The sequence below is a fragment of the Oryx dammah genome, unplaced genomic scaffold, assembly GCF_014754425.2.
Source record: "Oryx dammah isolate SB20612 unplaced genomic scaffold, SCBI_Odam_1.1 HiC_scaffold_2, whole genome shotgun sequence".
NCBI classification, from domain to species: Eukaryota; Metazoa; Chordata; class Mammalia; order Artiodactyla; family Bovidae; genus Oryx; species Oryx dammah.
This window is the reverse complement of record NW_024070186.1, coordinates 160957756-160980272: the sequence shown is the minus strand read 5'-3', so window position 1 is coordinate 160980272 and position 22517 is coordinate 160957756. Positions and strand designations below refer to the sequence as shown.

Genomic DNA, 22517 nt, shown 5'->3' with positions numbered 1-22517 from the left:
GGGCAAACCCAGGTGTCCCTGGGGCCAGCGACAGACCCTTGGGGACCCAGCGAGGGGACTGTCTTCTTAGGAGCTGAGGCTGCACACGGGAAGCCAGCTCTGCCATGTAGCCCGGAAGACAAACACGGTTCTCCGTAGCCAGGTCTGAGACGTTTCCCGCTTCTCAAAGTTTTACCCAAGTGGCAACACTATCTCCCAAGGATGAGGCTGGGGCCAACGTCATAAAAGTGCCAGGTCTGATTTCAGTTGAAGCTAAGCATTGTCACAAAAAGCGACCAAGGAAGATAGGAGAGGTCTGTGGAGGAATGTTGTCGGTGGCGGACCCCGCAGTCGGGCAGCACAGCTGACCGATGGACCAAGTCCTCCAAGGCCGACAGCTGGGGGCGGGACCCCACCACATTCATCTAGAAACCCTGGGCCATCGAAGGCGCCAGATTCTCTCTCTCCAGACTTCCCAGTGGGCTGAGGTCACCTGGAGGAGGGGCAGGGCCTCCCTCTCTTTGGGGTTGTTCTCGGAATGGCTTTCGGTAAGATGTCCATTTGGGCTGTCCGGGGACCACTCACAGGCTGACCCCAGAGCATGCTGGTGTTCCAGGAGGTTCCAGAGGTGGGGGACAGGCTAGTTATCAGCAACAGCAGGGTCCTGGCTGGTGCTGAGTCACTGATCCTGGGACCCTCGAGGCTACAAGAGCCTCACTGGGCCGCCTGGTCCAGAGGGAAAGTCCTCCGGTTCCAAAGGCTGGTCGGACCCCTCCCCCAAGGACCACCTCTCTGGAGCACCCCTGCTGTGGCCTTCGGAAGCCTCTGGATTCAAAATCCAGGGCCCCGGAGAAGACTTCCCCATATGGGGAAGCAGCCCCCCGCCCCTCGTGCGAAGGCATCACGTACCGGCTTACTCCTCTAAACCAGCGGAGCAGGAGCCGGGCCCCAGGGCTGCCAGAGGAGGAGAGAGACGGAAGCTCGGTTAGCAGGGCGCTCAGAGGGGCCGCACGCTACAGGCAGAGGCGCCGGCAGAAGCGCCGGCGGGGGACTGAGGTGCAGGCGCAGGGGCGGGGTATGATAGGAACAAACGCCATGCGCACGCCAACAGGCTGACGCACAAGAGAGGTGCCGAGCCCGTTTCCCCGTTTCCCAAGAGCGCGCCCGTGCCTGGTGCTAAAGCAGAGGACGCCAGGCCGGAGAAGGACGTGGGCAGCCAGCAGGGATGAGGGGCTGGGTGCGGCGGGGACGAGGGGCTGGGCGCGGCGGGGCCCAGCAAGGGCCTCCAGCCCGCCGCGGGGCTGCTGGGGCGCCGGGCATCGCAGGCCTCTCCGCTTTACGGATTTGCCCACCCCAACTTTATCCCATCTGGCAGGTTACACTAAGATCCACTAAACCACGGTTCCTCCACCCAGAGGACACCGTGCAGTTGCTGAAAAGACGGTACCCACCACGTGTGGGGGCTCGCATTCTTAAAGCCACACAGTGCCGCAGGAGATGCTCAGGGTCTCTGCTGAAGGAGGAAGCCCCGGGGACAGAGGCGGCGGCATGGGGGTGGGCGGTCACAGAGCTGGTGGATCCCTGAGGGCCCCGGCCTGCCCCCAGGGGGAAGCGGGTGCAGGACAGCCCAGAGTGGCCCCCGTTCTGCGCTGGCATCAAGAACCAAGCCCACCCCGCTGTCCGGTGACGCACCAGGGCCAGCCAGTGGCCTCTGCCGCTCTCCCCATCCCGCAGCTGGCCAAGATCCACAGGAGGTCTGAGACACGCAGGGGGTCCTGACCGCCAGAAGTCCTGGGCCCACTGACGGGCCGGGCCAGCCCTGCAAACGCCTGGACGCTCTGTGGGCCACTCAAGGGGTGAGAAGTAGGGGGCGGCCCTGCATGGGCTGAGTGTGCTCGGGGTGCCCCCCAGCGGCACCCAGGGGCCAGGGCGAGAGGCAGTCGGCAGGATAGGCAGGATCAGGATCGGCTCAAGGCTTGGGGAAGCGGAGTCTCTCCTGACCCCTCCTCCCCAACCCGCCCGACCAGGTTTTCACCCTAAGGAAACACCAGGTCCTCTGGAGTCCCGAGTCACTCTGACAGAGCTTCGCCCGTGGGTTCCTCGGGGGGGGGGGGGGGGGGGGGGGGGGGGGGGGGGCGGGGCCTGTGTGTGCCGGTGAGCCACCTACTGTCTGCTTCCTCACACCAGTACCCCAACCTCCAAGCTCCCTCTGTTTGCACAGGCTCTGCTGCTCGGCCAGAAGCCCAGGGACAAGAGGCCCTTCCACACTGAAGCCCGTCTCAGCCCCCCAGTGCCCGGCCATAGCTCAAGGCAGTGCGGCTCTTGGGGCAGGCGGGGGCAGAGAGGAAGGCCTTCCCCGCCACCAGGAAGGAACCAGGCTCTGAGGGCAACGAGGCTGCTCGTCTCGACTCCAGAACCTCAGGTGTGGCGCCCTTACCTGGCAGGTAGACGTCGGCAGGTGCACCGGGCTGGCTGCGGCCGCAGGGCTCGGGGCTGCCGTCCTGCAGGACATTCTCTATGGATGGCACGCGGCTCCCTGCAGGGGACAGGGCAGGTGGGGGGCCTGCAGGCAGGAGGTGGTCCAGCCATGCCCCCGAGCCCAGACCCCACCCCGACTCCCCCGTTCTCCTGGGACCGAGGCAGACGGTCCATTATGTTTTCTTCCTTTTTCCTTTTCTCCTGCCCCCAGACCCCCAGCATGGGGCTCTGTTTTATTAGAAAGACATTCCATGCCCACATTGAAAAGAACGTCTGCTATCTTCCAGAATGGGCAGGTGCCCCAGGCCCACAGCAGGGCATTCACGTGGGGGGTGGATCCTCCTCCTTACATGTCAGACCTCAGCTAGGACCTGCCCTGCGCTTCTGGGGCCCTCAGAGGGCCCTGGATCCCAAAACAGGGCCCTGGAGGCCCCAGTCCTGGAGCAGTGTGCAGGCAGGAAGGAGCTGCCGCCACTGGGGGGTGAAGCTGAGGCCTGAGGGGCAGACAGGCCTGCCTGCACGGTGAATAGGAAGCGACAGCACTGGGCTCCCAGGGGGACACCCCCTTCCTGGCACCACTCCCAAGGGCCTACAGGCTGCGGTCACCCCGTGACCCTCGGGGCCAGGGGCCACGCAGCCGGGAGGGCTCACGCTGCCAGAGATGGCAGGGTGCTCTGAGGATCTTGACCACACCCAGGCCTCCCCCGACACCAAGCCTGGTGAACCTCTGTCTCCTTGTCTGATGCGAGGAGGAACCACTGGGACAGCAGAGGGATGGCGTCTCCAAGTCGCATCACCTCCCTTGAGGCCCCGCGGTGGCTTGGCGGGTCCCTGCCCCACCCTGGCAGTGGCGGCTGGGACTAGAGCCCAGGGGCCACTGAGTGCTAACGAAACGCTCTGCTCAGGAAGGGCGCCAGGACCCCCGCACGGGGGACACACAGGGGAGGGACTGGCTGAGCTGTGCACGTCCCCCGGCCATCGGCCACACCAGGCCCGAGTCCCAGAGGCCCCGGTGGGACCCTGCCGTGGTGGGACAGGCAGAGCCGCACGCCAAGAGCATGAGGCACCAACCACGGCAGAACCGTCCAGGTGGGAAGAGAAAAAACGGCTGTTGCCACTGAAGGACGGGCAGGGAGGGAAACCAGGCGGCCGAGGGCTATCCTCCGTGCAGGAACTGCGGTGTGTGGTCAGCCAGCAAGGCTCAGAAAACCCTCAGAGGAGCGGGGCGGAGCACAGCGGGGCTCAGGCCAGGCAGCACTCACCTTGCTTCAGCGACGAAGTCTCATCCACCGTCTCTGTCATGAAGCTCTAAGACACAAGACACGTGCTTGGACCCTGGTGCTGACAGCCAGGCCCCAGACACGGGGGCCCCCACAGCCTTCAGCCACTAGCTGTGGGGGCTGGGAGGGCAACAGGCAGGCAGTGGGGACAGATGGACAGGGCAGGGGCCTCACCTCGGGGGAGCTGCTCAGCGCCAGCCCCGCCCCTCCCGGCGCGGGCAGAGCCTCCGAGTCGTCCTCCTCGTGGATGGGGGACGACGGGGACCGGAGGGTGCTGGGGACAGAGGGGGCAGAGGACAGGCCGGTGAGCTCAACCAAGCCAGCCCCAGGGGCCCCAACAGCCAGGGGGCCAGCACAGGTGCACCAGGCCGGGGATGCGTGGCAGGAGGCCCCAGGGCCCGCACAGAGGGGAAGGGAGCCGCGGCGAAAGGACAAGCCCAGGGCCTCCCCAATCTTTGGAGCCGCTCTGTGACACAGAAGGCGCTGGGGCTGTGGGAGTTCTACAGAACCTGTGCCTCCTTCATTCTGTTCTAGAAAACCTGCGAGCGTCTGAGAAAAACTGAGCCCAGCAGGGCTGGTCACCAGCACCTCCACGGGCGGCCCGGAGGACCCATGACTGACCTGTGGCCAGGCCCCGGACACATGGCCCCCGGCTCGCAGTGGGGCAGGCAGGGTGGGGGCGGTGCAGCTGGCAGGGCCGCACGGCGCCGCAGGGGGCTGCCGGTGCTGGGCTCACCTGTCAGGGGACTTGCTCCGGGGCTTGCCCTTCTGCAGGCTGCTTTCCACCATTCGATCGATCCCAGCAAGTGGACAGCTGGCCTGCGACAGGCCGTCTGAGACGCCCGAGTAGGTGATCTCCTCGTAGAGGGGAGCCGTGGGGACGGCTGGGGGGACGGCTGGGGGCACCGCCCGAAGGCCATTGAGTGCCTCGAGCAAGGAGATGGGCTCGTAGCCGGGCGGGATGCTGTCAGCGCTCTGCGGAGGGAGGTGGGGTGAGGGGCCAGCCAGCCAGGCGCCCGCCCACTGCCCACGGCGCCCCCGAGATGGTCTGCTCCCCAGAGCCTCCTCTCTGACCGTCCCCCGACCACTCCACCTTCCAGGGTCTTGCCCCCCGCCCTCGGGGGGCACCCCTGCCCAGGGAGGCCTCGGCCATCAGCCGTGGCCCTGGACATCCAAGTGTCCGTGTGGTGCCCAGGAAGGAGGCAGAAAAGGCGTCCAGAAGGCCACCCGCCCCGGCCTCGGCCAGCCCCTGCCTGGCTTTCTGCTCCTGCCTGATGGGCGCAGAGAGTGGGGGGGCGCAGTTAGTAAGAGGAAGGGCCGGAGCAGGAGGGCAGCAAAGCCGTGGGAGAAGCTGCTGGGAGCGCGCGGTCCAGGCCAAGAGGACCCGCCCGACACAGGTCGGGGCCAGAGACCTTCCGGGGCTGCGCAAGCACTGCTGGGCCGACACGGGCTCCCGGGAGTCTAATGGGCCCAAGACTGGTACTGCCCACGCTGGGAGGATCCAACCAACGGGCTAAGTTCAGGGCTAAAGGCGAGCGCGAGGTCAGGCACCGGGGGTGTTAGTTGGGCCGCCGGGGCCATGGGTGGGACGGCCACCTGCCATCACAGCTTGTGAGCGAGATGAAGGGCAGTGCGCTCTCCTCGGAAGCCCTGCCTGCCCTGCTGACCTGCAAGAGGTGACAGGGTGAACCTGGGGGCCGGGCAGGCAGAGGAGCCGGCTGGGGCTTCCTGTCCTCAGCGGCCACCTCTGGGCCACCTGGGACCACCACAGCGCCTGCATCTGCTCCCAGACTGCCTACAGGTTCAAGTTATTACTCTGATCTCCCTCGCCCCTCGGAACAGGGAGAAGAAAAGGAAATCTCTGTGTCTAAGCTGACCCTCGGGGACCCCAACTCTCTGCCTTTTACCAAGAGGGGGGGTCCAGGCAGACGCCTGGCCCGGCAGCCACTCACTACCTGCCCCCCGCCTGCCCCCACCCCGAGATGCAGGGGAAATGAGAGAAATACGAGTGTTGGCCCGCAGGGCAGGGGTGCAGGGCGAGCAAGCGTGAGGGACATTCGCAACAAGAGCCTTAGTTCCACCTCCGACATCATTCCACTGCCAGCAAGAAAAAAAAGGGAAACAGGGCACTTGGGAGAAAGCAGAGCTGGCAAGAGGGGTGCCGGGGCTTCGTGCCGACAGACCTTGTGTTCTGCTTGTTCCACAGAACTCCCTTCCTGGGCGGGCACGCCGGGACTGGGGAGAGTGGGTCTGACAGGTTAAAGGAACTGGACACACTGGCCTGGGGTGAAAGTGCGTGCCCGTTCCGTCACTGTAGTCATCGGGGCACGGGGCAGAGACGAAGCCACGGGGCCAGACACACTTACTGTTTCCCCTTTAGGTTTCTTGCTGGCCAGGGAGGCGGGGTGCGACTTTGATTTTTTAAAGGGACACTGTCAAGATAAAAATCATAGGTTTTACCGCTGCCACCCCCCGTGCGGCGCCGAGTGGGCTGGACAGGGTCTCCCTGGCCTTCTGGCCTCCGGGCAGGCCGGGAGCCAGCGCTTTGCAAACTCTACCAGCCTCTGAGCTGCCCGCGGGGACTTGCCTGAGCACGGGTTCTACCTCAGGGCCTGGGTAGGCTGGGCTTGTGTGTCCTCTTGGCACTGGAGGAGCCAGTCCCTGTCCCCAGCAGCCACTCCTGGTCTGGGCCACCCCCCCACCCCCCGCTGAGCAGCAGGTCCTGGCTGGGGCGGGCATGACAGTGGCCAAGCACGCCCCACGAGGGGGCCCAGCTGGGCACAGAGAAGGGAGCTGGAGGCCCAACACGGCCTGGTCGACTCATCGCCAAGCCTGACTCCTAAAGATGGAGTTAAAGCCCCCGATCGCTCCCACTCAGTGCTGATCTTAAGATACATGGCAGAAAATGGCTCACGTGGGCTCTGGTGCTTTGTGGAAACTGCTCGCGCAGGGAACGTGGTGGAGAACGAGGGCCACTTACTTGGGATCATAACCTCCAGAGAGGGCTGCGCTGGCCCTCGGGAGCGTGCGACGTTAACCATCCATGCCCTGGGCTGTCCTGCACTGTGGGAGGCACTTCAGCCCTCCCACAGTGAGAGGGACAAACACGGGAGGGTCCCACCTGACCCTCGGACACCAGGGCAGAAACCGGGAGTGGTGGCAGTAAGAACCCACTGCCTGAGCCCACCCTCCATGGAGCAGCCAGCCTCCTGCCTCGAGTTGGGAACCTCAGCACCGTTCTCTCCACCAGCAACATGGATGGTGCTGGAGAAAGTGCTCACTGCTCTGAAATAAAGTCCACCGTTAAACGGCCGAGGGCTGGTTTCAGAGCTGGAAGCCCTGGTGCCCACAGGCCTCACAGGATAAGCAGTGTGGCTGGCCCGGGACAGTGGGGAGATGGGCATCCTTGCACCTGATCCAGGGGCACACAGCACCTTAAGATACTGAAAGAGAAGCCAGAAAGCTGAGTCTCCGGGAGGATTCTCAGACTTAAACACTGGCCCAGTTCTCAAAACACTGGGGCAGAACTCGTCACACCTGCTGGCCCAGGGCAGGCACCGTCTGTGGGGATGCCAGGCCAGGCGGTGTTGGCTCGTCTCCCTTTCAGAGCCCTGGCAGGGCCTCTGAGAATCATGGGATCCAAAAAACTCAATCGAGAGCCAAGAAAACAGGCTCACAGGCTGACAACGCTCAAAGCCAGCGGGGACCCGAGAGCCGGGCCTGCCCCACGTCCATCCTCCATCTTTTGCCCCTCTGCCCACCTCGGTGACCCCCGAACCCCTGCCCCGTCTGTGTGTCTCTCCACATTTCCTTCTGCTTCTCCACCTGCCCTTTTCTCAGCACCGCCCTGTCAACCTTCATCCCCATCCGCCTATGTCTCTGTGTTTCTGTGTCTGACTCCCTCCCCGTCTCTTGAGGTCCCTGAAGCCTGATCTAACTCCCCTCGTCCGCTGCAGCAAGGTCTGACCCACGGTTCCTCGGGAGCAGGTGCGGCGGACGGCTGCAGGTGCCCTCCTCTGTGCCTGGGCAGGGGCTGGGAGGGCAGGGAGCAGGTGAGGACGCGCCACTGCCGCCCTTCGGAGGAGAACTCCCTTCCTAAGAGCACACAATGCCCCTGGCTGTCTGGTGTGGTGGAGCAGAGGTGACTGATACCACGACTCAGACTCAGCCAAAGGTCACCTGCGTCTCAGAACCTTGCTATTGGTAGAAGCAACGTCCTCGGGGCAGCTGGCGCTCACGGGGCCGGGGTCGACCCCCCCACTCAGCCTCACCGTTGCCCCCTGGGACCAGGCAGGTGAGCCAGGGGCCCCAAAAGCTGGCAGGGCACGGCCCTAAGGGCAGAGCCTGGGCAGCCCGCTGCTGACCCACCAGCCCCACCAGGAGCCCTCTCTGTCTGAACGTGAGGGAGGGGCCTTACAGTGGGCTGGGCTTCTCCCAGGCCCCACCCCCGCCCTCTCCAGCTCCAACACAGAAAGGAAGAAGCACTCACAGAATGTTCGTCATGGTCCATGCTCTGGGCCAAAACAGGGCTGAAGGAGATGGGGGACAGGGCCCCCGGCTTCTTGCGCACCGCCCGGATCTGCAGAAGAGCTCGGAACGCTGCGGGGGAGGGATGGGTTCAGGTCAAGTCGGGGCAGCACCCTGAGACCCTGGCTGGGTTTCGCGGACCCTGACAACCACCCACGCCGCAGTGATCCCAGGAGAGGCCCGGGTTAAGGTTAAAGGAGAAAAAAAAAAGAAGGGAAAGAATATAAGTAGATTCCTCCCCGTAGAGAGCCAGAGGCTCCAGGGAAACATGCCACCTTCTTGGAATTGAATATGAGAATGAATTCCTAAAGACCATGATTCTCAGACACGAGGAATTTCAGTCAGTCCAATACAGCTGATGAAACAGATAACCACCATTATATTTTAGTTTTCAGGTGGATGAAGAATTTGTTTTGTGAAAAGTACGGTAGTCATGAAATAATACTTGTTATTGAAAACGAAACAAATGATTTAATCACAACAAAAGCCTTCAAAATGCCCTGCCTTGGTCTCCTTTGACTGTATATACAAACAACTGAACGCCTTTAAGCTGGAGTGTAATTCACTAAAAACAAAAGTAAATCCAATTGGGAAACAAAGTAAAATGACATGTTATTAATCCTTACTGAATGTAAGTTAGGTTTTTTAATATGCTAAATGATTTCATAGGGCAAAGAGCACTTAGTTACAAAGACCGATTTGCATTAAAAAAAAAAAACTGGACTTTTTTTTTTTTTTTTTCACCAGGCTTCAGGGCACCCACCAGTCTGTGGGATCTCAGTCCCCACCAGAGATTAAACCTGGGTCCCAGCAGTGAAAGCCTGGAGCTCTAACCACTAGGATACCAGGGAACTCCCTGAGCTTTGCTATTTGTAAATCACACTTTCTTCTTCTCTCCCAGGGTTTCCCAAGGCCATGAATATTGATTAACTGCTCTGAAGCATGATTTTAACGTAGCTATAAACTATCCAACAAAAGAGCTTTATAGTGAACAGTCACTGACCAAAGAACGAAACACAACAACAAAAACATGTTTTTATGACCCGAATTTCAAATCTACCCATGCACTGCTTCTGAAAGCAACAATACACCTGACAGCCGCCTATGACTGAAAAAAAAAAGAGCCATCCTTTATTTATTCAGAGACAATGTCCCGCAGCGGCCACATGAGGGCGCCCTCACTGCCCACACCCAGCACCCACTGGGACCGGGCCAGGACCCCAGAGACGGACCCATGTCCTGAGGACGTTCCTTCTCTGCTGGAGGATGGACGTTTTACTCAGAATTCGGCCTGATGTGACAACTTTTTCCAGATGCTCCAAGAAACCAAATTTAACTCCGTGATCATTTACACCCAGCACATTTTCCACTTTATTGTCGCGTCTTATCAGACTCATTTGAAAAGACCCTGATACTGGGAAAGACTGAAGGCGGAAGAATGGGACAGCAGAGAATGAGATGGTTGGATGCCATCACCAACTCGATGGACATGAGTTTGAATAAGCTCCAGGAGTTGGTGATGGAGGCCTGGTGTGCTGCAGTCCATGGGGTTGCAAAGAGTCGGACATGACTGAGCGACTGAACTGAACTGCTCTGAGTCTGTCCCATGTACTCCTTGAGAAGCTCTGAGTTGCTGATCGCGTCTGGGCAGCTCCCTGCACACACCGGCTGCCAGTCCCTCCTGGACCAGATCCGACCTCCCCGGAGGTCCTCGCCGTGACAGCAGGGACCCTGCCTGTGCCCCACCCCCACCCGACCCACTCACGCAGCCGGCAGATGGGGCAGTTGCTGGCCTGGTAGCGCAGCGTGTCCGCACAGGAATTGCAGAGGCAGAGGTGGCGGCAGGGCAGGATCAGCGTGTCCCGGAGGTCAGACAGGCACACCACGCACTCGTTGCTGTTGTCGCTGTTCTCCTCGTCCGAGGGCTGCGGGGACACGAGGTGCCCAGGGTCAGTGGCTCCCGAGGCCAGAGGTCGGGGGCTGGGGACCTTCCCCCCGGGGGCTGTGGGGGCCAAGGGAAGCCCCCGGGGGCAGAGGAAGGTCACGGAGGAGCAGGGTGTCCCCCTATCCACCCCCCAAATCGAGAGGACTCAGGTCTCCTGTTCCCCACAATTGAGGGGGTCTGTGCCCCCACACGCAGGCTCTGTGGGCTGCCAGGCTCCCCTCACGGATGTCGCACCACGAGCTGAGCCGCTGCTGTGAAGGGGGAAAGGCCAGGGCCACCTGGGCAAGGTCTGGGGGCAGAAGTGGGCCCGGCGTCCCAGGCTGCCCTGACAGCCGGAGCCCAGTGATGGGAAGGAGGCAGCACATTTGCTGGAAAAGGACAAAACGTCCCACAGACCCTGATAACTCAAGAATGAAGGAAAAGCGATGGAGCCGGGGTCCTGGGGCCTCCAGGGGAAGGCACAGCAGGGCCCTGGCCAGGATGGGGGCCCAGGCAGGTCGCCGCCTCCGAGCAGCCAGCAGAGCGCGGGGGGGCACGCTGGCCTGGCCTGCCCGTGGGGCCGCGGGCACGCACCTTGGTCTCCTGGTTGTTCTTATTCTCGATGCCGTATATCTCCTGCAACAGGTAGCTGACCCGGTCCACCTGCAGGGCAGAGCGGTCTCTGGGCACTCACCACCCCCCCGCAAGGGCTCCTCTGCAACCCCCAGCCCGACACCCCCTCCCAGGGGCCGGGCTCGGATCTAGGGGCAGGCGTGGGCATCCACTCTGTCCAACCCCCACCCCCGCAGGGAGCAGATACTGCTGGAGACGGGCAGGGCGAGGTGCCCACAGGAAGCATGGACACTGGGTTCGGCCAGGCCCTGTCCAGCCCAGATGGCATGGAGCCAAGCTCTACTGGGCCCGGTGATCATACTTTCTGTTCACCTTATCAGGCCCAACCCCACAGGAAAACGACTCTGGACCCTCCTGTCACCCCTCCTGCCCAAGACTGACCAGGGTCAGGCCTCGAGCTGACTGCGTTTCAGAGTGGCCTGAGTTGCTGCATTTCCCACCACACAGACCACAAAGACCCTCCTGAGAGCCACGGTGTGCCAGTCAGCTCTCCTGAAACCCATGCCTGGACCACCACTGGGGTCTCCTGCCCTCCAGCCACCTCCAGGCGTTGGCCCTGCCAGGGTTCTCTCGAGCCCTCTCTTCACTGACCACCACCAGCCCCGGGCCGTGGCTGACATGCCTGAGCAGCGGCACACAAGGGCAACCTGATCATCACAGCTCTGGAGAAAGACCCCACCAGGGCTACGGTTAAACCAGCCTCTAGGCTCGGCTCAGGGGGCCCTGGCCTCTAAGTCCTCACAGAACGTACTGAAGCAGGAGGCCCCCAGGGGTGATTCTTCCTGGGGCTGGAACATGGAGTTACTGACTCCAAAGAAAGGCCGTATTGGTCTACAGCTCCCACGGGTTCCAAGAGATTCCATCTTTGCCTTAAATATGGATCAAGTCGATTCAAGTCTTTATTCAACACAGAGGTCATTTCAGCAAATTGGAAGGAGGACGGAGGGAAACTGCAGTGTTTCTTTCCTAATTTCTTCCTTTCTTCCCTCCCTCCCTCCTCTCCTTCTGTCCAGTCACACGTTCAGCCAATGTTTACACAAGACTCAGGACTACAGTGGTCAACACAGATATGCAGTGGGTACGTAGTACACGCAGACACACCCAGTGGCTCTGACCCTGACTTCTGGAGCCCAGGGCCCACTGCAGCGGTGTCACCAGCTAACAGCCAAGGTGGCCTCACAGAATAACCCATAGAGACAATAGGGTCACGTGTGTGCACGAGTCTCAAATCAAAAGGGCTCCCGTGTTCCCTCTGACAGACTTACGATTTGCTTCTGCTTTAAAGGCTTCACAGAGAAGCTGCCGTCCATGTGCTGCGGGGGAGAAAGACCCAGACGTTAACCCGGCCGTGCTCAGGCCCACCCTTGGTCAACCCACGTCCCTGGCTGAAAAAAAGAAGGACCCCACGAAGAACTGAGAGGCCAGGGATTCTCAAATCAGCCCTCTGACCTGGCTTCAAAACTACCCGGAGAATATTCTAAATATACTGCCACCTAGGTTCCACCCTGATCTACAAAACCCAACTCTCCCTGGGTAGTTAGTTCTCGAGGAGGCTCAAGTTCACTGCCATCAGCCTAGTCCCAACGATGGTGCCTCCCTAGGGCGAGAAGCAGCACTTGGACAGCAAGAACTAAGACGGGTGGCTCCAGCCCTCAGAAAACGTGGTCTACTCGCGAAGACAGCACAAGGACGTCACATGCCTGCTTCCGCAGGGAAGCCCAAAGCTCAGAACCGTGAGGACAAGCGGGTCGGGAGGGATCTGGGGAGCCACACTGCTCTGAGCCCACAGTTAATCAATCACAGAAACTGATCTGAGCTCCTGCTCCCCAAACACCCTTTCTGAGTCCACCAAGACCAGCACCTGGCCTTTCTTGTAAGCCTGGTAGGTTCTGAGCGAAGTTTCTCATATACTGCACCCCAAAATAAGGCCATTTCTCACGGGGCTCTAAACGCAAAGCACAGAACGGAATGTCTGCCAGCGATGGCCCATCGCCGGCCAGAGCACACAGATGGGCAAACAGTCACCGTCCCCTCTGACCAGGCCAGCCTGAGGAGTACAGCCGGGGAACCCAGAGAAGGAGAAGGCTGTCCCTGCCCCCCACCAGAGGGGCCTCAGGCCAGCTGACTGACCCCCGGGGGCACCGGGAAAGGCCTGGATCACAGGGAGGAGCCGGGCTCGCCCGGGAGGCTCTCAGGGCTGGACACACGGCTCAGGGGGCTGGGGTCCCGCGGGACGTGCAGATCGGAGCCCAGTGTCGTCGTTGGGTCCTGCTCCTCGGCCACCTGGGCCACAGGCTGATGCTGAAATCTGCCCGGTGCTGGCCGATGTCCACGGGAGGCGGCGCTCGGCCGTGGCCTCTGCAAACAGGGGCCACACCCCATGACTTCCAGCAGGGCTCTCAGTGAGCAGGCACCCTGTCCCAACACCACCAGGCCCTCGCTCGCTGCATGCATGGATACACGGAACTGCCTGGCCCCCAGGAACAACAGGGCCGGCAAGAGGACCATCCTGAGACCCTGAGACTCTCTCGTGCAGAGTCGGCGGTGAAAGTGACCGTAAGTTCCCCGACTACACACATACATGAACAGCCAGGGCCTGGACTCAGGTCTGGGTGGGAAGAAAGGGGCAAACACCTAAGCTCAAACACGTGTAACGCCAGTTAGTGAATCCTTCCATGTAAATGGTCTCTTTCTATGTGGGCATCCCCAACTCCGGGGCCCCAGGAGGGCGTGAGCCTCACATCTAGGCCGTGCCAGGCAGACAACAGACCCTCGGCCACCCCACCAGCATTCACTGGGCGCCTACTGTGTGCAGGACACGACAGTAAATGAGAGGTCAGCAGGGCAGTAAGGAGCAGGACGGGACTTACCTTTTCGAAGGCAGCCAAGAGCACATGGGCGTGGCCGGTCACTTCCACGACTGCCCAGAAGAGAGGAGGGTGGTCAGAGCCGGCCTCTGCTGCCCTGACCCCAGCCCTGGGCTGCTGCTCTCCAGACGGCGCTTCCCCAGCTCACAGCCTGCATGTGGAGCCCACCCCACCGGGGACCCCGCGGCCCACGGCAGCGGGAGGTGGCGGTTGGCGTGTTCCGGGTGCTGATGGCCTTCGCAGCTCCCCCGCGGGGCGGACGCCAGCGCTGCTGGCCTGTCTGCCCTGGGATCCACCCTGGGGGAGCGGGGTCGGCACCGCCCATGGGCGACAGGGCGCCTGGAACCCTCAGCCTGCTGAGCCACATGGGCACTGTCTCTGGACCGAACTCCCCCGCCCCCGATGGATGGGGTGAGAAGGTCCTTGTGCCTGGAAGGGGTATTGAGGGGAGATGCCACTCACCGTCCCCCTCATCCACCACGGCCTGGATGACCACTGGAAACACGCCCCGGTCCAGGTCAAAGTTCAGCTGAGGAGGGAAGGGGGGGACAGTGGTCAGAGCAAGCTGGACGGAGCGGGTGCCCTGAGTGGGGGCGTCGAGGTGGTGCGCCAAACCACACACAGGCGCCCGTTCTTCTCTGCAGGAAACGGAGTAAAAGGGCACACCTGTGTTCTGCACATAACTCGGGGCCGCTGGAGACGTCTGTGCCACCTTTTCCAGAACGTCCTCACCCGCCCTCCCAGCCCCGGGACCTCCGCACTGCCCACACGCGGCCCCCAACCCTGGACGGTCCCGGAAACAAAAGCGCTCACGCCGGCCCCCTGCGGCGGGTGCCCCCGACACTGCAGCGTTGTCACAGTGCGTCCGCCGCCCAGGGAGGCCTGGCCAGGCCACACCGTCTTCCCCACCTGCTCACGGATGCCGGGCTGCGTGGGCCAGCCTCTGCCTGACCCTGCACGGTGCACCTCCAGGCACCGAGTCCCGTGGCGACCCCTTGGGAAGAACAGCTCCCTCCTGGCCCAGCAGAGATAGACACAGAGTGGAGGAGACCGTGTGGCTGTCTGGGCTTGCGGAAAGGGCTCCCCTCGCCGTCCCTCTCCTCCAGCTTAAACCTGCCTGCGATCCCCGCTGCCCTCCCGCTGCTGACCACGCTCCACCCACGTGTCCACCCGGTGCTGCCTTGTATCTGCGCGCCAGTGGGAAGTCACACGGAGCCCGCAGGGCAGAGGTGCTTGGTGAACACACCTGCCTCAGGCGGGTGCCTGGCGGGTCCCCAGCTGCGGGGAAGCGGGGGGAGCCAGTGCTGGGATGGGGCAGATAGCATGGCCAGGTTCGGGTCTGGCTCTGCAGTGCGAGCCTCTGGTCCCAGTCCTGACCCAGAGACTATGAGCTGGGAGGGCACGCGGGCCACGGCTAGAGGATGGCACGTTCCTGAGCACCCTGGGACGCAGGCTGGGACCACACGTCTCCCCTGGTCCCAGACTTCAGCTGAGAGCGTGGTCAGCTCAGCAGGGGCCCGCCCGTCCGGATGACATGGGACCCGGCACGCAGCCATCCAGCTTTTCATGACTGATGCCAGTAGGTTCCTGATTTTCTTAAGCCAGACTGAGGGGCTTCTGCCACTTGTGAACAAAGAAGCCCTGAGAGAAAGCCGGGTTTGAAGGCCCCTGCAGCCTCCCTGGTGTTCCCGTGAGCACTCAGTGCCCAGAGCGCAGGGCAGCGCCCAACACGGGACATCTGTCCAACAGAGGGACCCTGCAAACCCCGAGGGTGACGACACTGGCTGACCTGGGGCTGAGCCAGCGGACTAGGGTGGTGACGACTGGGCACCTCGACCCCACCGCCCTCCAGACACCAGGACCTGGTGGGGGACCCAGGGAGCGTGGGCACCCAGAGAGCAAGGACCACCTCCCCTGAAGCTCCTGCTCCCCAGAGCCAGGCCTGCGGGGAGAGGACAGAGACATCCGCCCACCCAGAGGGTCTGCAGGAGATGGTTCTTTTCTTAAAATGCTTTTTGTCAAGCCAAATGGCATGCGGAATCTTAGTTCCCCACCCAGGGATGGAACCGCACCCCCTGCGGTGACCACCAGGGAAGTCCCAGGGGATGCGGGTTTTTAATGCAGGGGTGAGGCTTTCTTAGGGAAAACGGGGGCCAGGTGAGGAGCTGGAGCAGCAACTAACACCAGAGGGAGTCCCACTCGACTCTGCTGTCACAGAGGAGCCACTGGACAAGGGTCTGCAAGCCCCAGGCCAGACGGACACGGGGAAACGTGGGAAGGAGAGGGGGTAGGGGAGGGGATGCAGCTGTGACTGAAATAAACAGAGGCCCACAAGGGGCTGGTGGGGAAACTTTGAAGAAGCCCCACCAGCCACAAGGAGACCTGTAGGTACCGACTTGGACAGACCACATCGTGGTCCAGGAATAAAAGAAAACAACACACATGTGTGGCAGGCGGCCACGTGGGAAATCTCTATACCTTCCTCTTAATTTTGTTGTAAACCTAAAATCACTCTAAAAAAGCCTTTAAAAGGCAAACTAAAACAAAGATAAATGACAACACACATCTAAAGACTTGCATGCAAACATTCACAGCACCATCATTCATGGCAGCCAAAAGATGGAAGCAACCCACATATCCATCACCAGCTAGTGAGCGGACAAACAAAACAAGGTCGCGTCCATCCAGCGGGACGCTATGCGGTCACATAAAGGGATGAAGAACCGACATATGCTACAATGTGGACACAACGTGGACAAGCCCTGAAGGCGTGACGCTGAGTGACAGAAGCCAGACACCAAAGGTCATGTTCATGAGAAATGTCCAGGAGAGACAAATCCAAAGAGACAGGAAGCGGACGAGTTGGGGCTGGAGGAGGAGCGAGGCGGGACTGCTAATGGGCAGAGGGTTTCTCTTGGGGGCAACGATCATGTTCTGGAGCCAGTAAGGCAGTGACGACGGCCACACAAGTCTGTGAAAACAGTAAAGTCCACCCAATTGTGCACGAGCTTCCCAGGCGGCGCTAGTGGTAAAGAACCTGCCTGCCAGTGCAGGAGACTTAAAGAGATGCGGGTTCGATCCCTGGGTCGGGGAGATCCCCTGGAGGAGGGCATGGCAACCCACTCCAGTGTTCTTGTCTGGAGAATCCCATGGACACAGGAGCCTGGCGGGCTACAGTCCATGGGGTCACAAAGAGTCAGACACAACTGAAGCGACTTAGCACACATGAATATTGTTTTAATCTTTAAATAAGCAACCCTGGGAGGAAATAGCTTAAAACAGAGAGGATGGCCAGGTCTCGGACACCACGTGCCCGCGGCCGCATCTGGAGGCTCCGTCAGTGTCACTACTGCAGCAAGGGACGCTCCTGACGCCAGGAATGGTGTCCCCACCAGAACCCAAGTGTCAACAGCGCCGAGGCTGAGAAACCCCAGCACAAAGGAGAAGCCCGGGTTTGGTGCCAGAGTATCTGTCCTGTCCCTAACACCTGCCGACGCCCCCGTCCACGCCCTCAGCAGGCAAGGACGTCATGCCAGGACGTGACGACATGGCTCTGTTCCCCATACAGCCTAACTTCTGGAACCTTCTATTTATGGCAGAGCTGAGGCGTTTCCCAGCTACAGTGATGACTGATGAAATTTCCACTTAAAAACAATACACGTAACAGAAGGAGGCATGCGCATGACTGCGAGCGGGCGCAGGGCTTCCCTCCAGGTGATGAGAATGTCCCAGAACTGCCCGACGGTCATGCCCTGTGAACCGTCTGTCACAGACGTAAGCCTATGCTGTGTGTATTTTATCACGGTACAAAATGTGTGCAAGGGGCCCTGCCTGGCGGTCCAGCGGTTACAACTCTGCACTTCCGATGAAGGGGGCACAGGTTCGAACCCTGGTCAGGGAACCAAAATCCCACACACTGCACAGCGCGACCAAAGCAAGCAAACAAACAAAACCACATGTAGGGGAAACTGAGCCGACTCCACACGCTGCACAGCGCAACCAAAGCAAACAAACAGACAAAACCCACATGTAGGGAAAACTGAGCTGATTCCAGGCACTTGTGAGCTGAGGAGATCAGAAAAGGAGAGATGAGGGCAGGGTCCCAGGATAGCAGCGCTGGATAGGCCAAGTGTCCACGCCCTGGACCTGCCCGGCCACATGCTGACAGGCCAGGGATGTGGTTCCCCGACGCCCCGAGAGAGGAAAAGGGGGTGGCCCTGGGGAGCACTCAAGGCCAGCTTGGCATGCAGCCTCTCACAGCCGCAACCATCCGGTCCCAACACCCGGACTGACCACGCTCCACAGTCCAGGCAACCAGCGGGGTCCAGACCCCGGTCAGCAGCCACAGCTGATGCTTACCAACCACTGAGGAATCTGAGCAACAGGCCACTGCACTGGGCCCCTTCCCAGGGCAGGAACGCAGGGCCCAGCCAGGAGGCTCCTTACCTCGTCATCCTTCCACTCCGAGAAGTCGATCTTGAAGGAGGGCAGCGAGAACTGCTGGCTCACACCGCGTTTATAGTGGACGGTCTCGGACTGCAAGGCTGGGCTCTTGGGGCTATATCTGAAGGGGCCACATGAGAAAGGACGGTGAGACGCGCTGCCAGGCCCCGAGCCCGCACCTGCCCAGCACCCACCGCCTTTGCAGGCTGGGCTGTACCTCTGCAGGCAGCTTTCATGGTTTGTGCACTTTTCTGAATAAATGGGGGACAAAAAATGCAGTGACCCCCTTCCCCTGCCTCATGCTTGCTCCTGGCCACCTGCTTCTCTGCCCCGTCTGCAACCGGGGAAGTCAAGGCACAATCACACCTGTAGGTGCAGGAACTATTTTTTAATACTCAGGCTGCAATCCACCTGCACTCTGCTCAGGTGCCTGAAACTGTCCCACAGACATCACGGACACAGATGCCATGTTCTCAGGACCCTGCGTGGGCTCCACCACAGTTCTACTCTGAGTGATGGGATCAGATCCCCGCTGGTGGACACCGGGGGGTCACCAGCATCTTACTATTCCAACATCTTGACGATGTGTGCGAGAACATCCCCCAGATAAACTCCCAGGAAAGAACAGCCGGGTCAGGCAGCAAACACTCTTCCCATCCTAATAAAACCCTGGCTTCCCCCTCTGCAGGGGTCCCACACACGACCCTCACCTGCCTCCCTCCGCCCCACCCACACCCGCGGTCCCTGGGGCCTCGCTCCATCTCCAGGACAAAGGACACTCTCAAGGATCTTGGCGCGTCTGCTCTGACACTGGCACTGCGGTGGGGGCGGGGGCGGGGAGGCTGCCGTTACATGATCAGGGACTCAAAAGGCTGGGCTCTCAGCACTGACCACTGCGCCCCCGACCACATCTGGCCTCCGAGGAGACTCCTCCAGCAGGACGGAGGTGGGTATGTGTCCGCTGGCCCCGCCTAGGGCCCGGCCCTGCAGCGTGGAGGCAGCGCCGTGGTCCTGCTTAAGTTGCAGACTTCGGACTCTCGGGATCAGCAGGACCCTTATTTCAAATAAAACCTCTGACAGCTCAAGCATGGGACACAGACAGAGCGCCTGGGCCCGGAGCCACAGGGGGACTCACGCGGCAGCCCCGTTCAGGAACTCCTCCACTGCCTGGCAGTACACGGTGATGGCCACCCGGGCGTCGGCGTCGAAGGTGAACTCCAGGCTGTAGAGGACGCGGGGCTTCTCGCCGTCCTCAGTGGGGCTGTCAGTGCCATCCTTGTACCTGCAGGGGACGAGGAGGGATGGGGCAGGTGAGCGACCACGCCTCCGGGGCGTCCCCACCCTGCAGGGGACAGGACTCCCCTCCCCCAGGGGCCCCGGAGGCAGGGGCCTGGCTGCGCCCCACCTTTCGGGGAACGTGGAGGCCATGCCAGCTTTGGAGGACGAGGCCCAACATCGCAGGGTCCCCCTTCCCTTGCCTCCTGCCCTGGAAAGGGAGGCTGATGAGTCCTCATGGTTTGGGGATGGCCCAGGCGCCTCTGGTCTCCCAGGTTGGAGGTGGTTTCTCAGCCCCCCGAAATCTGGGCTGCATTGCCCAGGGCGGTGGGGACATCCTGGGAGCTGTGGGGTGCTGAGCAGCAACCCCGATTCCTGCCTGCCAGGGGGCCAGCAGGACCGCCCCCCGCCAGCCCCAGTTGTGACAACCAAGACTGTGCCCATACCTGGCCCAAAGCCCCAGGGCACAGTGGCCGGCTGAGACCCTGGGTTACAGGCTGCAGCGCCACAGGCTGAACCTGGTGGCCCCGCCCCACCCTCAGCCAGGGCAGCTCTGGATTCCAGGCCTGTTTCTGCAAGTGGGCAGGCGGGCCGGGAACCACTATTTCCCAGGCATAGGGCACCCCTGGGGCGGGGCGGGGGGACCCACCTCACGAGCCGGAGGGAGTCTTTGCGGATGTTCACCAGGCTCCTCAGCGTCTTCACAGGCTCGTGGGGTGCGGGCGTGACGTAAGGGAACTAGGAGGGAAAGAGAATTGCAGGGGAATCCAGGGCTCAGCAGAGGACAGAAAACAGGGCTTCACCAAGGCGACGGCCACAGCCCCGCCTGGTCACCCCCGGGCCCTCACGCCGACCACAGGACAGCGCCACCCTCATCCGCATCCAAGGAATCCACAGGGGACGCAGCCAGCATGGGGCATGGCTGGGACCAGAACCACCCCACAGTGTCTGGGTCTCCAGTTCCAGAGACACACACACGCACGCACGCACGCACGCACACACGCTCTAAAACTGGCAGTCTCTGGAAGGCGTGGGAGCGGGGACACGTGCACACACACACAGACACACACACAGACAGACAGACAGACATACGCACGCACGCACGCACGCACGCACGCTCTAAAACTGGCAGTCTCTGGAAGGCGTGGGAGTGAGGTCAGTCTTGGAGACAGCACACTGAGTCTTGGGAAATGCTGTCACTGGGAGGCCAGGTACAGGCACCCAGCATTTTTGCATTAGCGCAGGTGACGCTACGGTAGTCTCGAGATGAAAGTCACAGGGGAACGGGTCTGCAGGAGGCCTGCGGGCCAGGCCCTGGGTCTGAGCTGAGGCTGCAGAGACACAGAGGCAGGTCCTGCCTGCTGTCATGGACGCGGCGGTGTGTGTGTGGTGGGGGGCGGGCAGCTCAGCAGCACGTGGAGGCCTGCCGGCTCTGCGAGTGGGGGGCCGGCGCTCCGGGTCCCGGGCCCTCGCCCCCAATCAGTTAAAAGAATCAAGACTCTGTGTCAACCAAAGGCGGCTCCACGGCTAAAACAGCCCACAACTCAGCAGCCTTAGGGGCCGAGTCACGGCTCCTGAGAGAGGGGCCCCGCCTGACCCCTCCCTGGTACTGGGGACCATCATCTCAGGACGCAAGCCCCAGGGCAGGTCCCTGCTCAGCAACCCTCTACGGCCCTCGTTCTCTTGCTTTCTACTCTCCATCCACTGAACGCTCCCTGCTTTACCGCCTGCACCTCTTCTGCTAAACGGGGCAGGGTCTGTTCCCTGCCTCCAGCCCCTGGGAGAGTCCTGGGCACACGGCAGGTGCCCAAGGGTGGAGAAGGAAGGGACAACAGCCTGAGAAGCACTTCTCCGGGGGCTCGTGGGGGACCTGCAGAAATGGCACTGGCCGTCTTTCTGCGTTTCTGCTTGGGCCTTGTTTCCCACCCACTGCTCTACAGAACACGCACCTTCTTTTTCCTCTTTAAAGACAGTCACCCGTGGGGCCTGGGATGAGTCTCAGATGAGACTCTCTGAGTCTCGGATGTGCGGCCTCCAGGGGGCCCGGGCCTCACGCACACGTCTCGATGGCACCTCTGTCCCGTGAGGGGGAGACCTGGTACCCGGTGGCAGCTGGTGGCCTCGCCACGCCGCCCACGTGCCCAGCCCCCCTGAGACCCACCTGGACCGGACGATTGCCCAGGAAGTTCAGGTCCATGTTCTCTCCAAAGAGGTAACCTTCAGGGTGGGGGGTGTCGAATTTCTCACCTCCCATGAAAAAGTGTGATGCGAAGTAGTTTCCTGGTGAAAAAAGGAGACGTGGCTGTAGACAACGAGGCCCAGCACGGCCCACCGGGAGCATCTAGTGGCCCAGAAGCTCCGCCCGAAAGGGGCCGGCTCCACACACGGCCTCGGCCCCTCCACCAGCCCAGGCGCCCCCACCCCGCTCAGGGACTCACCCAGCTCCGACACCACTTCCTTCTGCAGCAGGTTGAGCTCTGTGCCCAGCAAGGACAAGTCCCAGCCCCAACCCCTGGCACGTGTGTGCCTGACCTTGTATGGAGATATGTGCAGATTTAAGTCAGTTCAGAGGAGGTCAGACAGGACGGGGGTCCTAAACCCAGAGACACCGGTCTCTAAGAGAAAGAGGGCGAGGTGGACACAGACACAGAGCGGGGCAGGCCCTGTGAGGACGGAGCAGAGGCTGGAGTGAGGCAGCCACAAGGCAAGGAAGTCCGGAGCCGCCAGAAGCCCGGGGATGAGGAAGGAGCCTTCTGCAGACTCTTCAGAAAAAACCAACCCTGTGGACACTCGATTTAGGATCTCTGGCCTCCAGAGCAGTGAACATCAATTCTGCTGTTTTAAATCACCCAGTCTGAGGCACCTCATTACAGCAGCCATAGGAAACGAGTGGGCTTCCCTGGAGGCTTAGACGGTGAAGAATCTGCCTGCAGTGCAGGAGACCAGGGTTCGATCCTTGGATCAGGAAGATCCCCTGGAGAAGGAAACGGCAACCCACTCCAGTATTTTTGCCTGGAGAATCCGGTGGACAGAGGAGCCTGGTGGGCTGCAGTCCACGGGGTCACAAGGAGTCGGACACAACTGAGTGACTCACACACACACACCCAGGAA

At 61.4% G+C, this 22517-nt stretch overlaps 1 protein-coding gene across 5 annotated transcripts in view; it reads right to left on the bottom strand.

Moving 5' to 3' along the window:
* The window catches only part of MGRN1 (mahogunin ring finger 1), a 36596-nt gene that overhangs the window by 1877 nt on the left and 12202 nt on the right, over positions 1–22517 (bottom strand). Inside the window, exons 2-17 of one of the 5 annotated variants that reach the window (XM_040256007.1) lie at positions 21568–21686; positions 20056–20144; positions 19267–19413; positions 18135–18252; positions 14151–14217; positions 13692–13741; positions 12087–12134; positions 10783–10851; positions 10030–10189; positions 8227–8336; positions 6104–6169; positions 4474–4712; positions 3912–4011; positions 3720–3765; positions 2417–2515; positions 889–933 (exon numbers count right to left, since the gene is read on the bottom strand). In XM_040256007.1, coding sequence (XP_040111941.1) covers positions 893–933; positions 2417–2515; positions 3720–3765; positions 3912–4011; positions 4474–4712; positions 6104–6169; positions 8227–8336; positions 10030–10189; positions 10783–10851; positions 12087–12134; positions 13692–13741; positions 14151–14217; positions 18135–18252; positions 19267–19413; positions 20056–20144; positions 21568–21686 — 1568 coding nt within the window. In that variant the 3' untranslated portion in view covers positions 889–892. Of the gene's footprint in view, positions 1–888; positions 934–2416; positions 2516–3719; positions 3766–3911; positions 4012–4473; positions 4713–6103; positions 6170–8226; positions 8337–10029; positions 10190–10782; positions 10852–12086; positions 12135–13691; positions 13742–14150; positions 14218–18134; positions 18253–19266; positions 19414–20055; positions 20145–21567; positions 21687–22269; positions 22291–22517 lie in introns of those variants that run through there. The other 4 variants (XM_040256016.1, XM_040255989.1, XM_040256024.1 and 1 more) reach the window with 4 other exon arrangements.